At 47.6% G+C, this 16317-nt stretch overlaps 1 protein-coding gene across 4 annotated transcripts in view; it reads left to right on the plus strand.

The window, feature by feature from the left end:
- The first annotated feature begins 506 nt into the window (after positions 1 to 506).
- Positions 507 to 16317, plus strand: part of LOC122936169 (perlwapin-like) — a 72681-nt gene continuing 56870 nt past the window's right edge. For 3 of the 4 annotated variants that reach the window (XM_044292240.1, XM_044292238.1, XM_044292239.1), the window contains exons 1-2: positions 508 to 587; positions 4316 to 4416. In XM_044292240.1, the coding sequence (XP_044148175.1) occupies positions 4326 to 4416 (91 nt within the window). In that variant the 5' untranslated portion in view covers positions 508 to 587; positions 4316 to 4325. Of the gene's footprint in view, positions 588 to 4315; positions 4417 to 16317 lie in introns of all 4 variants that reach the window. The other variant, XM_044292237.1, reaches the window with a different exon arrangement.

Raw genomic sequence — 16317 nt, forward strand, 5'->3', positions numbered from 1 at the left:
CGTGCGTGCGCGGTGCGCTCCTATTCACTTTTATGGGAGCAGCGCTTGGTGGTGGATGGACCCCAGGAAATCCGGGGTCCTCCAGCCACAGCTTTTCCAGCTCCGTTCTCATTGTAGGTGCAGATCCTAGCGGTGGGACCCGCACCTATCAGACAATGGGTGCATATCCTAGTGATATTCCCCCGATGTGTTTTGTCTAATGCCCTGTTTGGCAGTGCCTCACTGCTTCTGTTCTGCCTTTGTGAGAGGGTCCCTGGCTTCCCCAGAGGGGGAATCGCTATCTTAATCTGTATCTGAATCGCTGCCTGACTCTAGTGGCACCATCGCTGGTATCTTCCCTTCTGCCGGACCAGCTGCCACTGACTTGGTGTCACTCTAGAAGTCGCTCCTGGCAAATACAATTGGCTTAAGTCTATCCTCACTACCAGAGGCTCTAGTGAATACTAGGTGTTGCTTAGTCACACCCCTCCAGAGAGTAGCCAGTCAGTGGCAAAAGTGGGTTCACACCTTCTGGTTCGTTACACTCCCTACTTCTACATCTCTATAAAAGAGTGAGTCCTTCACCTGGATGGCTCATACTTCCAGTGCTCAGCAGTAGGGATGAGCGAACTCGAACTGTATAGTTCGGGTTCGTACCGAATTTTGGGGTGTCCGTGACACGGAGCCGAACCCGGACATTTTCGTAAAAGTCCGGGTTCGGGTTCGGTGTTCGTCGCTTTCTTCGCGCTTTTGTGACGCTTTCTTGGCGCTTTTTGAAAGGCTGCAAAGCAGCCAATCAACAAGCGTCATACTACTTGCCCCAAGAGGCCATCACAGCCATGCCTACATTGGCATGGCTGTGATTGGCCAGAGCACCATGTGACCCAGCCTCTATTTAAGCTGGAGTCACATAGCGCCGCCCGTCACTCTGCTCTGATTAGCGTAGGGAGAGGTTGCGGCTGCGACAGTAGGGCGAGATTAGGCAGATTAACTCCTCCAAAGGACTTGATTAACTGATCGATCTGCAGCTGTGGATCATTGAGCTGCTGATCCTCAATTGCTCACTGTTTTTAGGCTGCCCAGACCGTTTGTCAGTCACATTTTTCTGGGGTGATCGGCGGCCATTTTGTGTCTTGTGGTGCGCCAGCACAAGCTGCGACCAAGTGCATTTAACCCTCAATGGTGTGGTTGTTTTTTGGCTAAAGCCTACATCAGGGTGAAGCTGTCACACCAAGTGCATTTAACCAGCAATAGTCTGTTCATTTTTTGGCCATATACAAAATCAGGGGCAAGCTGCGCCTGTCACCAAGTGCATTTAACCCTCAATGGTGTGGTTGTTTTTTGGCTAAAGCCTACATCAGGGTGAAGCTGTCACACCAAGTGCATTTAACCAGCAATAGTCTGTTCATTTTTTTGGCCATATACTAAATCAGGGGCAAGCTGCGCCTGTCACCAAGTGCATTTAACCCTCAATGGTGTGGTTGTTTTTTGGCTAAAGCCTACATCAGGGTGAAGCTGTCACACCAAGTGCATTTAACCAGCAATAGTCTGTTTATTTTTTGGCCATATCCCAGTCTAATTCTGTCACTAAATCCATACCGGTCACCCAGCGCCTAAATACTAGGCCTCAAATTTATATCCCGCTAAATCTGTCCTTAGTGCTGTAGCTGGGCGAGTTATTTAGTGTCCGTTCAAGCACATTTCTTGTTCTGGGTTGAAATACAATTCCCAATTTAGCAATTTCATAATTTAGTGGTTTCTGCTATATCAGAGCTATTTGAAATCTATCCCTAAAAGGGTATATAATATTCAAGGTGCACATTGGGTCATTCAGAATAACTTCACACACACCCGCTACTGTGTATTTCCAAGTCTAATTCTGTCACTAAATCCATACCGGTCACCCAGCGCCTAAATACTAGGCCTCAAACGCAGCCGCCTGTCTACAGCCAATGTGGACAAGCTGACGTTCATAAAAATGAACCAGGCATGGATCCCACAGGATCTGTCCGTCCCTTGTCCAGATTAGACATTAACTACCTCCCCTTAACCATATATTATTGGACTCCAGGGCACTTCCTCATTCAATCCTATTTTTATTTTCATTTTACCATTATATTGCGAGGCTACCCAAAGTTGAATGAACCTCTCCTCTGTCTGGGTGCCGGGGCCTAAATATATGCCAATGGACTGTTCCAGTGTTGGGTGACGTGAAGCCTGATTCTCTGCTGACATGAAGCCAGATCCTCTGTTACGGGACCTCTCTCCTCTGCCTGTGTGCTGGGCCTAAATTTATGAAAATGGACTCTTACAGTGGTGGGTGACGTGAAGCCTGATTCTCTGCTATGATATGAAGACTGATTCTCTGCTGACATGAAGCCAGATTGTCTGTTACGGGACCTCTCTCCTCTGCCTGGGTGCTGGGCCTAAATATATGCCAATGGACTGTTGCAGTGGTGGGTGACGTGAAGCCTCATTCTCTGCTATGACATGCAGACTGATTCTCTGCTGACATGAAGCCAGATTGTCTGTTACGGGACCTCTCTCCTCTGCCTGGGTGCTGGGTAGTGTTGAGCGCGAATATTCGAAAAGCAAATTTTTTTCGCGAATATCGCAACTTCGCGATTTCGCGAATATTTCGAATATAGTGCTATATATTCGTAAAAACGAATATTCGTTTTTTGTTTTTTTCCCCCCCCCACAAAATTACAGTACACATATAATTGATTGTTTCCCAAAGGTCCAACAGCTCAGATCTTACTCACATTGCCTAGAAAGTGATTGAGGCGCGAATCTTCGTAAGGCGATGTTATTAGCGCACATGCGAATATCGGCACGTCCCAGAACAGAGGCAAAGGGCTTTGCATTCATACATTAGTGAATTGAGTTGCGAATCTTCGTAAGGCGATTTTATTAGCGCACATGCGAATATCGGCTCGTCCCAGAACAGAGGCAAAGGGCTTTGCATTCATACATTAGTGAATTGAGTTGCGAATCTTCGTAAGGCGATTTTATTAGCGCACATGCGAATATCTACACTTGTCCCAGAACAGAGGCAAAGGGCTTTGCATTCATACATTAGTGATTGAATTGAGCTGCGAATCTTCGTAAGGCGATTTTATTAACGCAAATGCAAATATCTACACTTGTCCCCAGAACAGAGAGGCAAAGGCCTGTGCATTCATATAGTATAGCACCATATTCGCGAATACGTAGAACTTCGTAAAATTCGATTTACGAATATTCGTATTTTTTATTTTACTTTCCACCTTACAGATTACATTGATCTGTACTCTGTCAACTACTGTCATCACCCCCCACTGTATCTCGATTGATTCCCAAAAGTCTCACATTCCCTAGAAAGTGATTGAGGTGCGAATCTTCGTAAGGCGATTTTATTAGCGCACATGCGAATATCTACACTTGTCCCAGAACAGAGGCAAAGGGCATTGCATTCATACATTAGTGATTGAATTGAGTTGCGAATCTTCGTAAGGCGATTTCATTAGCGCACATGTGAATTTTGCATAGCATATGTATTATGCGATGCGAAAATTCGAATTATCGCATATGCGAAATAATAACGAATTTGAATAATCGCGAATATTTTACGAATATTCTTTCGAATATTCACAAAATTTCGCGAATTCGAATATGGGACATGCCGCTCAACACTAGTGCTGGGCCTAAATTTATGACAATGGACTGTTGCAGTGGTGGCTGACGTGAAGCCTCATTCTCTGCTATGACATGCAGACTGATTCTCTGCTGACATGAAGCCAGATTCTCTGTTACGGGACCTCTCTCCTCTGCCTGTGTGTGTGCTGGGCCTAAATATATGCCAATGGACTGTTGCAGTGGTGGCTGACGTGAAGCCTCATTCTCTGCTATGACATGCAGACTAATTCTCTGCTGACATGAAGCCAGATTCTCTGTTACGGGACCTCTCTCCTCTGCCTGGGTTCCGGGGCCTAAATATCTGAGAATGGACTGTTCCAGTGGTGGGTGACGGGAAGCCAGATTCTCTGCTATGGAACCTCTCTCCAATTGATTTTGGTTAATTTTTATTTATTTAATTTTTATTTTAATTCATTTCCCTATCCACATTTGTTTGCAGGGGATTTACCTACATGTTGCTGCCTTTTGCAGCCCTCTAGCTCTTTCCTGGGCTGTTTTACAGCCTTTTTAGTGCCGAAAAGTTCGGGTCCCCATTGACTTCAATGGGGTTCGGGTTCGGGACGAAGTTCGGATCGGGTTTGGATCCCGAACCCGAACATTTCCGGGATGTTCGGCCGAACTTCTCGAACCCGAACATCCAGGTGTTCGCTCAACTCTACTCAGCAGATATGGCACCGGTGACCGGCTCTCTCATTCTTCTAATTTTGTGCTGTGCAGGGGCCTTAGCAGACAACCATGGCAAACCACCACGACTACCAGGTAATCCTAATTAGAATGTTAATGAGTCACAGGGATGAATAGAGAACCCTCTAAGATGTATCTATGGGTTGGTTTAAATATTTAAGCTGTGTCTGGCTAGTTCTCCTGTGCTGGAACTGATGGCCAAGCTGGGCTCTTGTCTAATGTTCATAGTTGGATTGAGTAACATTGCATATAAAGAAAGAGGTCCATGGTAAAGCTGATGCCACCAGAGACAAAAATACCCCATAGGAAAGTATAGAATCAGTTGTTTCATTCCTTTTTGAATAAGGGCTTGTTTTTTCTCTGAGAAGGGGGAACTGGGGTGCATATGTGAATGAGCCTTAAAGAGGTTTTCAAAGATTTTTCAAAATTTGGTCCAATGCAGGGGTCTGTAAATGAAAGGAAAAACCCTTTACCTTTTATATAACCTGCCACTCATCTGGTCCTGCAGCAATGACATCACATCCATCGTTCACATGATTTCTGCTTCCAATCACTGACCTCATTCACACATGACCCCCGAAGTCACGATGGATGTGACACCATCTATGTGGGAAGGTGTGGGATCAGAGCAACTCTGAAGCTGCAGGACATGTATAAGGTAAGCCTGTTTTTACACAACCCCCTGCTCTGAGTCAAACTTTTAACATCTCATAATATCTTCATCATGATTCCTCTCATGTCATTGTCTCCATCTCTTCAAGGCTCATCCTCTTCCTCTATTTCCTTTATGTCTATTGTACATTACAGTAAAGTATAGGATGAAAGCTTTTTCTTGATTTGGTCAAGATTCCATTGGGTTTCTCTAACGTCTCACTCAACAAACTTAAATTAATGGAAATCCCCTTTGACAGATGTCCACCAGGAAGGATAGGGGGGTCTATAGACATTTACATATATCCTCACTCTGATGTGTCTACACATGTCCATTCCAGCATTTAACCTCTAATAGGCCATCATGCTGATCTCCTGGAGTTACATTTACCAGAGACATTTACCATGAGTGTCTGACCAGTAAAGCATACAGTATTTTCACCATAGACATGATGATCATTGTTATTAGAGATGAGTGAAGTTGTAAGAAATTTGATTCGGCTGCTTCGCTGAATTTTACAAAAAAATCTGCTTTGTGGCGAATTACATCACAAAGCGCATTTCTTTGTAAGTAGCGGGTGCAATAACAGGGATCAGCGATTGCGCCGCTCCCCGTCATTGTAACCCTCAGATGCCACGTTCATAAATGATCATGGCATCTGATAGTAAAAGTACAGTGTAAAAAAAACATAAAAAATAATACTTACCTATCCATTTGCTCAGGACTAGAGTTGAGCGGACACCTGGATGTTCGGGTTTGAGAAGTTCGGCCGAACTTCCCGAAAATGTTCGGGTTCGGGATCCGAACCCGATCCGAACTTCGTCCTGAAACCGAACCCCATTGAAGTCAATGGGGACCCGAACTTTTTGGCACTAAAAAGGCTGTAAAACAGCCCAGGAAAGGGCTAGAGGGCTGAAATAGGCAGCAACATGTAGGTAAATCCCCTGCAAACAAATGTGGATAGGGAAATGAATTAAAATAAAAATTTAATAAATAAAAATTAACCAAAATCAATTGGAGAGAGATCCCATAGCAGAGAATCTGGCTTCACGTCACCCACCACTGGAACAGTCCATTCTCAGATATTTAGGCCCCGGCACCCAGGCAGAGGAGAGAGGTCCCGTAACAGAGGATCTGGCTTCATGTCAGCAGAGAATCAGTCTTCATGTCATAGCAGAGAATCAGGCTTCACGTCAGCCACCAATGCAACAGTCCATTGTCAGATTTTTAGGCCCAGCACCCAGGCAGAGGAGAGAGGTCCCGTAACAGACAATCTGGCTTCATGTCAGCAGAGAATTAGTCTGCATGTCATAGCAGAGAATCAGGCTTCACGTCACCCACCACTGCAACAGTCCATTGGCATATATTTAGGCCCAGCACACAGGCAGAGGAGAGAGGTCCCGTAACAGAGGATCTGGCTTCATGTCAGCAGAGAATCAGTCTGCATGTCATAGCAGAGAATCAGGCTTCACGTCAGCCACCAGTGCAACAGTCCATTGGCATATATTTAGGCCCAGCACCCAGGCAGAGGAGAGAGGCCCCGTAACAGAGAATCTGTCTTCATGTCAGCAGAGAATGAGTCTGCATGTCATAGCAGAGAATCAGGCTTCACGTCAGCCACCACTGCAATAGTCCATTGTCAGATATTTAGGCCCAGCACACAGGCAGAGGAGAGAGGTCCCGTAACAGAGAATCTGGCTTCATGTCAGCAGAGAATCAGTCTGCATGTCATAGCAGAGAATCAGGCTTCACGACACCCACCACTGTAAGAGTCCATTGGCATAAATTTAGGCCCAGCACCCAGGCAGAGGAGAGAGGTCCCGTAACAGAGAATCTGGCTTCATGTCAGCAGAGAATCAGTCTGCATATCATAGCAGAGAATCAGGCTTCACGTCACCCAACATTGGAACAGTCCATTGGCATATATTTAGGCCCCGGCACCCAGACAGAGGAGAGGTTCATTCAACTTTGGGTTGCCCCGCAATATAATGGTAAAATGAAAATAAAAATAGGATTGAATGAGGAAGTGCCCTGGAGTACAATAATATATGTTTAAGGGGAGGTAGTTAATGTCTAATCTGGACAAGGGACGGACAGGTCCTGTGGGATCCATGCCTGGTTCATTTTTATGAACGTCAGCTTGTCCACATTGGCTGTAGACAGGCAGCTGCGTTTGTCTGTAATGACGCCCCCTGCCGTGCTGAATACCACGTGGACAATTTAGAGACCCAGAAGTTGAATGGGGCCGAACCATCAGTCAGTACGTGGAGGGGTGTGCACAAGTACTGTTCCACCATGTTAGTGAAATGTTGCCTCCTGCTAACACGTTGCGTATCAGGTGGTGGTGCAGTTAGCTGTGGCGTGTTGACAAAAGTTTTCCACATCTCTGCCATGCTAACCCTGCCCTCAGAGGAGCTGGCCGTGACACAGCTGCCTTGGCGACCTCTTGCTCCTCCTCTGCCTTGGCCTTGGGCTTCCACTTGTTCCCCTGTGACATTTGGGAATGCTCTCAGTAGCGCATCTACCAACGTGCGCTTGTACTCGCGCATCTTCCTATCACGCTCCAGTGCAGGAAGTAAGGTGGGCACATTGTCTTTGTAGCGTGGATCCAGCAGGGTGGCAACCCAGTAGTCCGCACACGTTAAAATGTGGGCAACTCTGCTGTCGTTGCGCAGGCACTGCAGCATGTAGTCGCTCATGTGTGCCAGGCTGCCCAGGGGTAAGGACAAGCTGTCCTCTGTGGGAGGCATATCGTCATCGTCCTGCCTTTCCCCCCAGCCACGCACCAGTGATGGACCCGAGCTGCGTTGGGTGCCACCCCGCTGTGACCATGCTTCATCCTCATCCTCCTCCACCTCCTCGTCCTCCTCGTCCTCCAGTAGTGGGTCCTGGCTGGCCACATTTGTACCTGGCCTCTGCTGTTGCAAAAAACCTCCCTCTGAGTCACTTCGAAGAGACTGGCCTGAAAGTGCTAAAAAATGACCCCTCTTCCTCCTCCTCCTCCTCCTCCTCCTCCTAAGCCACCTCCTCTTCCATCATCACCCTAAGTGTTTTCTCAAGGAGACATAGAAGTGGTATTGTAACGCTGATAACGGCGTCATCGCCACTGGCCATGTTGGTGGAGTACTCGAAACAGCGCAACAGGGCACACAGGTCTCGCATGGAGGCCCAGTCATTGGTGGTGAAGTGGTGCTGTTCCGCAGTGCGACTGACCCGTGCGTGCTGCAGCTGAAACGACACTATGGCCTGCTGCTGCTCGCACAGTCTGTCCAGCATGTGCAAGGTGGAGTTCCACCTGGTGGGCACGTCGCATATGAGGCGGTGAGCGGGAAGGCCGAAGTTACGCTGTAGCGCAGACAGGCGAGCAGCGGCAGGATGTGAACGCCGGAAGCGCGAACAGACGGCCCGCACTTTATGCAGCAGCTCTGACATGTCGGGGTAGTTGTGAATGAACTTCTGCACCACCAAATTCAGCACATGCGCCAGGCAAGGGATGTGCGTCAAACTGGCTAGTCCCAGAGCTGCAACGAGATTTCGCCCATTATCGCACACCACCAGGCCGGGCTTGAGGCTCACCGGCAGCAACCACTCATCGGTCTGTTGTTCTATACCCCGCCACAACTCCTGTGCGGTGTGGGGCCTGTCCCCCAAACATATGAGTTTCAGAATGGCCTGCTGACGTTTACCCCGGGCTGTGCTGAAGTTGGTGGTGAAGGTGTGTGGCTGACTGGATGAGCAGGTGGAAGAAGAGGAGGAGGAAGCCGAGAAGGACGAGGTGGCAACAGGAGGCAAAGAATGTTGCCCTGCGATCCTTGGCGGCGGAAGGACGTGCGCCAAACAGCTCTCCGCCTGGGGCCCAGCTGCCACTACATTTACCCAGTGTGCAGTTAGGGAGATATAGCGTCCCTGGCCGTGCTTACTGGTCCACGTATCTGTGGTTAGGTGGACCTTGCTACAGATGGCGTTGCGCAGTGCACACTTGATTTTATCGGATACTTGGTTGTGCAGGGAAGGCACGGCTCTCTTGGAGAAGTAGTGGCGGCTGGGAACAACATACTGTGGGACAGCAAGCGACATGAGCTGTTTGAAGCTGTCTGTGTCCACCAGCCTAAATGACAGCATTTCATAGGCCAGTAGTTTAGAAATGCTGGCATTCAGGGCCAGGGATCGAGGGTGGCTAGGTGGGAATTTACGCTTTCTCTCAAATGTTTGTGAGATGGAGAGCTGAACGCTGCCGTGTGACATGGTTGAGACGCTTGGTGACGGAGGTGGTGGTGGTGTTGGTGGTACATCCCCTGTTTGCTGGGCGGCAGGTCCCAACGTTCCTCCAGAGGCGGAGGAAGAGGCCGAGGCGGCAGCAGCAGAAGAGGCCGAGGCGGCAGCAGCAGAAGAGGCCGAGGCGGCAGCAGCAGAAGAGGTAGCAGGGGGAGCCTGAGTGACTTCCTTGGTTTTAAGGTGTTTACTCCACTGCAGTTCATGCTTTGCATGCAGGTGCCTGGTCATGCAGGTTGTGCTCAGGTTCAAAACGTTAATGCCTAGCTTCAGGCTCTGATGGCACAGCGTGCAAACCACTCGGGTCTTGTCGTCAGCACATTGTTTGAAGAAGTGCCATGCCAGGGAACTCCTTGAAGCTGCCTTTGGGGTGCTCGGTCCCAGATGGCGGCGGGCAGTAGCAGGCGGAGTCTCTTGGCGGCGGGTGTTCTGCTTTTGCCCACTGCTCCCTCTTTTGCTACGCTGTTGGCTCGGTCTCACCACTGCCTCTTCCTCCGAACTGTGAAAGTCAGTGGCACGACCTTCATTCCATGTGGGGTCTAGGACCTCATCGTCCCCTGCATCGTCTTCCACCCAGTCTTGATCCCTGACCTCTGGTTCAGTCTGCACACTGCAGAAAGACGCAGCAGTTGGCACCTGTGTTTCGTCATCATCAGAGAGACTGATGGGCTTGGTTTTCAGGCGCCATCTGTGCGCTTTCTGCAGAAGACTGGGTGGGAGATAATGTGAACGTGCTGGATCCACTGTCGGCCACCCAATTGACTAATGCCTGTACCTGCTCAGGCCTTACCATCCTTAGAACGGCATTGGGCCCCACCATATATCGCTGTAAATTCTGGCGGCTACTGGGACCTGAGGTAGTTGGTACACTAGGACGTGTGGATGTGGCAGAACGGCCACGTCCTCTCCCAGCACCAGAGGGTCCACTAACACCACCACGACCATGTCCACGTCCGCGTCCCTTAATAGATGTTTTCCTCATTGTTATCGTTCACCACAACAACAAAAATATTATTTGGCCCAATGTATTGAATTCAAATTCAGCTGAATATAAATTTGAGGCCTAGTATTTAGGCGCTAGGTGACCGGTATGGATTTACTGACAGAATTAGACTTGGAAATGCACAGTAGCGGGTGTGTGAAGTTATTCTCTATGTGCACCTTGAATATTATATACCCTTTTAGGGATATATTTCAAATAGCTCTGATATAGCAGATACCACTAAATTAGGAAATTGCTAAATTGGGAATTGTATTTCAACCCAGAACAAAAAATGTGCTTTGACAGACACTAAATAACTTGCCCAGCCACAACAGTACAGCAGTAACGACAGATTTAGCGGGATATAAATTTGAGGCCTAGTATTTAGGCGCTGGGTGACCGGTATGGATTTACTGACAGAATTAGACTGGGATATGGCCAAAAAATAACCACACTACTGAGGGTTAAATGCACTTGGTGTGACAGCTTGACCAACCACACTACTGAGGGTTAAATGCACTTGGTGACAGGCGCAGCTTGCCCCTGATGTAGTATATGGCCAAAAAATGAACAGACTATTGCTGGTTAAATGCACTTGGTGTGACAGCTTGACCAACCACACTACTGAGGGTTAAATGCACTTGGTGACGGGCGCAGCTTGCCCCTGATGTAGTATATGGCCAAAAAATGAACAGACTATTGCTGGTTAAATGCACTTGGTGTGACAGCTTGACCAACCACACTACTGAGGGTTAAATGCACTTGGTGACGGGCGCAGCTTGCCCCTGATGTAGTTTATGGCCAAAAAATGAACAGACTATTGCTGGTTAAATGCACTTGGTGTGACAGCTTCACCCTGATGTAGGCTTTAGCCAAAAAACAACCACACCATTGAGGGTTAAATGCACTTGGTGACGGGCGCAGCTTGCCCCTGATGTAGTATATGGCCAAAAAATAAACAGACTATTGCTGGTTAAATGCACTTGGTGTCACAGCTTCACCCTGATGTAGGCTTTAGCCAAAAAACAAGCACACCATTGAGGGTTAAATGCACTTGGTCGCAGCTTGTGCTGGCGCACCACAAGACACAAAATGGCCGCCGATCACCCCAGAAAAAAGTGACTGACAAACGGTCTGGGCAGCCTAAAAACAGTGAGCAATTGAATTTCAGCAGCTCAATGATGCACAGCTGCAGATCGATCGATTAATCAAGTCCTTTGGAGGAGTTAATCTGCCTAATCTCGCCCTACTGTCGCAGCCGCAACCTCTCCCTACGCTAATCAGAGCAGAGTGACGGGCGGCGCTATGTGACTCCAGCTTAAATAGAGGCTGGGTCACATGGTGCTCTGGCCAATCACAGCCAAGCCAATAGTAGGCATGGCTGTGACGGCCTCTTGGGGCAAGTAGTATGACGTTTGTTGATTGGCTGCTTTGCAGCCTTTCAAAAAGCGCCAAGAAAGCGTCACAAAAGCGCAAAGAAAGCGACGAACCCGGAACCGGAACTTTTACGAAAATGTCCGGGTTCGGGTCCGTGTCACGGACACCCCAAAATTCGGTACGAACCCGAACTATACAGTTCGAGTTCGCTCATCCCTAGACATAAGGTTTTAATAGGGACCTGTGAAAAACATTATGGATCTTCCAAGTCTGAGGAAGATCAAGACGGAAGGCAACAGGATTGATGACGGACAAGATCTTGTAAGGCCCAATAAACTTAGGACCCAACTTCCAGGACGGAACCTTCAGTTTGATATTCTTTGTAGACAACCACACCAGATTACCCACATTCAGGTCCGGACCAGGCACACATCTCTTATCAGCCACACGCTTATATCTCTCACTCATCCTCTTCAGATTACCCTGAATCTTTTGCCAAATAAATGACAAAGACGAGGAAAATCTCTCCTCATCAGGTAAACCAGAAGACCCCTCTCCAGAGAATGTCCCAAACTGCGGATGAAACCCATATGCACCAAAAAATGGTGACTTATCAGAGGACTCCTGACGACGGTTATTTTAAGCAAACTCAGCAAGGGACAAAAAAGAACACCAATCCTCCTGATTCTCCGCCACAAAACAGCACAGATATGTCTCCAGATTCTGATTGACGCGTTCGGTCTGACCATTCGACTGCGGGTGAAAAGCAGAATAGAATGACAACTGAACCCCCAAGCGAGAACAGAAGGCCTTCCAGAATCTGGAAACAAATTGCGTGCCCCTATCTGAAACGATGTCTGAAGGAATGCCATGCAATTTAACAATGTGATCAGCAAACGCTTGCGCCAGTGTCTTAGCATTGGGTAACCCAGGAAAGGGAATGAAATGCACCATTTTGCTAAAATGGTCCACTACCACCAGAATCACAGTCTTCCCCGAGGAACGAGGCAGGTCCATAATGAAGTCCATGGACAGATGCGTCCAAGACGGGAAGGAATGGGTAACGGGAGGAGAGAAGCCGATGGCCGTGAATGAGGGACCTTGGCACGAGCGCAGGTCTCGCAGGCTGCCACAAAACCCTCAACCGTCTTACGAAGAGCTGGCCAACGTCTTAGCATTGGGTAACCCAGGAAAGGGAATGAAATGCGCCATTTTTCTAAAACGGTCCACTTCCACAGAATCACAGTCTTCCTCGAGGAACAAAGCAGGTCCGTAATGAAGTCCATGGACAGATGCGTCCAAGAACGTGAAGGAATGGGTAACGGGAGGAGAGGACCTGATGGCCGTGAATGAGGGACCTTGGCATGAGCCACAAAACCCTCAACCATCTTACGAAGAGCCGGCCACCAGAATCTCTGAGCAATGAGATCTACAGTGGCTCTAATCCCCGAGTGCCCAGCAAGGACAGTATCGTGGTGCTCCTTAAAAACCTTGTGTCGCAAAGCAAGAGGCACAAAATACCTCCCAGGAGGACAAAGATCAGGAGCCTCTGCCTGGGCTGCCTGAACCTCTGCCTCTGAATCAGGATAAAGAGCAGAGACGACCACCCCTTCAGCCAAAATGGGACCCGGGTCTTCAAAGTTCCCCCCTCCCGGAAAACAACGTGACAGGGCATCCACCTTCATATTTTTAACCCCAGGGCGGAACGCAACAACAAAATTAAACCTAGAAAAGTATAAAGACCATCTGGCCTGTCTCGGATTCAGACGCTTGGCCGATTCCAAGTAGGCCAGATTCTTATGGTCGGTAAACACGGTAATAGGGTGTCTGGCTCCCTCTAACCAATGGCGCCATTCCTCAAAAGCTAATTTGATGGTTAACAACTCCCTATCTCACACATGGTAATTTCTCTCTGCAGAGGAGAGTTTCCCTGAGAAAAAGGCACACGGTCTCCATTTGGCAGGAGAGGGACCCTGAGATAAGACCGCACCCACACCCACCTCAGAAACATCCACCTCAACAATAAAAAGGTAGAGAGACATCAGGTTGTACCAAAATGGAAGCAGAAGCAAAACTCTCTTTAATACTAGAAAAGGCTTTAAGCGCATCTACCGACCACGAGGAAAAATCCACCGCCTTTTTAGTCATATCAGTGAGTGGCTTAACAACAGAAGAATAAATTAAAATGAACTTTCTGTAATAATTGGTAAAACCCAAAAACCGCATCAGCGCCTTCTGATTCTCAGGAAGCTCCCAATCAAGCATAGCACGGACCTTCTCAGGACCAAACCAGAAGCGAAGAGATTGAATCTCCGGAACCACAAACACACATTTTTCCAGTTTAGCGCACAATTTATTCTCCCGAAGAATCAGCGAGACCTCACATACGTGGTCCCGATGAGTCTTGAAATCAGGAGAAAAAATCAAAATGTCATCTAGATATACCAGTAGAAATGTCCCCATAAAATTATAAAAAATGCTGTTCACAAAATGTTGGAAGACGGCCGGAGCATTCATCAAACCAAAGGGAATAGCCAAATTCTCGAAATGACCCTCAGGGGTATTGAAGGCCGTCTTCCATTCGTCCCCTTTCCTGGTTAAACAGGTCCGTGATCAGAGGAAGCGGATATGGGTCACGAATCATGATACTGTTCAGCTCCCTGAAATCCAGACAAGGTCTTAAAGAAGCATCTTTTTTCTTAACAAAAACAAAAACTGCGGCAAAAGGTGACTAAGAGGGTAGGATATGTTCCTTTCTCAGGCTCTCAGAGATATAAGTACGCATAACGACGCTTTCAGGTTGGGAGAGATTGTATAATCGTGATTTTGGCATTCTGGGATGGGATTAATAGGGCAGTCGTACTCCTGGTGAGGGGGAGGGGGGCGGTTTATAATGTCACGGATGAAGTTGCAGATAGCTGCAACTTATAAATAAACGACTGACTGGCTTGATCCCAAACTAAGGAGCATATAGGTGAGCCCTTTGAAACCCTAAGAGCTCTCTCTAAATGCTATGCACATGCAAGGGTCTCAATGGTAGACGATTGCATGCCCACGTACCTAAGACTGTGTGACACCTGAAAACCCTATAATAGTGAGGGGACACGACCACCGGCTCCCTGCACTTAATACAGACGGAATCAGGGTCACCTAGAATCAAGCCAGCAAGGAAACACAATAAAGGAAAAGACTTATCTGAGCAAACAGCAGCAGCAGCCTCCAGCAGTGAACACTTCATCCAGGAAGTAGTATAAACCGCAAAATGAGGCAGTATGGGAGGGAATATAAAGGAAGACAATTAGTCTAAATAAGTGACACCTGGAAAAAGGAAAGATGACAAAGTGAAACCAAAACAAAGAACGTCATACAAGAGGTAGAGAAGAACCTCTGCCAGACCTTCTCGCAGAACTGGCGGTGACAGTTGAACTTTGCGTGTTCGCGATTCTCCGAACATGCAAACATATGGAGAAATTCGCGCCCGCCATATTCTTTTACATTGTGAAGAACTTTGACCCATGACACATCCATCAGGTGGTACAGGACAGCCAAATTGAGACGTTTCAGCACATGGACGTACGCCCTACCTTTTAAATAAACCTGATCCGGCCACCATTTTACATTCAGTGTTTTGCCAGTGTAGGAAGATGTTGCTGTGTGGAGCAGGGACAGACTGTTAGGGACACCAAACGCTAGCTAATAGTGCCACAAAAGTCATTTTAAGCACTAGTATAGGTGTGCTATCGATAGGCGTGATACACAGAGGGGTGCAATATACTTATAATATACTTTTATGAGTCAAAAACACATAGATCTATATAGTGATCACCTGGAAGTCAGGGGCCTAGGGGCTAGGGGCTTACTAAGGGCATTTTTATATAGGGTAAGGTTCCAGACGAGGTCTTATCAGGGCAGGTGGTCTGTGGTTAGGCTATCAGGGCCAGAATAGCACCCCCTGTAGGGCAATATCAGTGACAGTTCTTTGCCCAACCTGTCCTTCAATACCACATCATCATCTAGTTCAGGGATAGAGTTTTTTTTGCTTTTCCTCCTGGATTCATTGATGTGCACTTGAACCCCCGGATTGTGGTAGAACATATGGTTTCTTATTTGGTGCCGCCGAGCACTTGTTATTGACTACCACATCTATGCTTTTTGGTTAACTTTATTAATTTAATATATTTTCATTTTGAGGGATATCTTTTCCATTCACACGTACGCAAAATGGGTCCGCATCTGGTCCGCAATTTTGCGGAACGGGTGCAGATCCATTCATTTTCAATGGGGCCGGAATATGCTGTCTGCATTTGCGGATCCACATCTGCATTTGCGGATCCACATCCGCATTTGCGGCTCCGCACTTCCGCATCTGTGCTTCCGTTTCCGCAAAAAAATAAAACAAGTCCTATTCTTGTCTGCAATTGCAGACAAGATTAGGCATTTTCCATTATAGTGCCGGCGTTGTGCGGTCCACAAATTGAGGAATGCACATTGCCGAAGTCCGTGTTTTGCGGATCCGCAAAACACTTACGGACGTGTGAATGGACCCTCATAGTAAAATTATTAAAGGTTACGTTTTATCTTTATGTATATTCTAATGGATTGCCTTCCGTGTACAATGTTATAATATACTTTCTATGTTAGACAGTATATTATAGTGCATTTGTATTGTGCGGCAGTTGTGTGTGGTTGTATT

This window comes from Bufo gargarizans, chromosome 4 (genome assembly GCF_014858855.1).
Source record: "Bufo gargarizans isolate SCDJY-AF-19 chromosome 4, ASM1485885v1, whole genome shotgun sequence".
Lineage (NCBI taxonomy): Eukaryota > Metazoa > Chordata > Amphibia > Anura > Bufonidae > Bufo > Bufo gargarizans.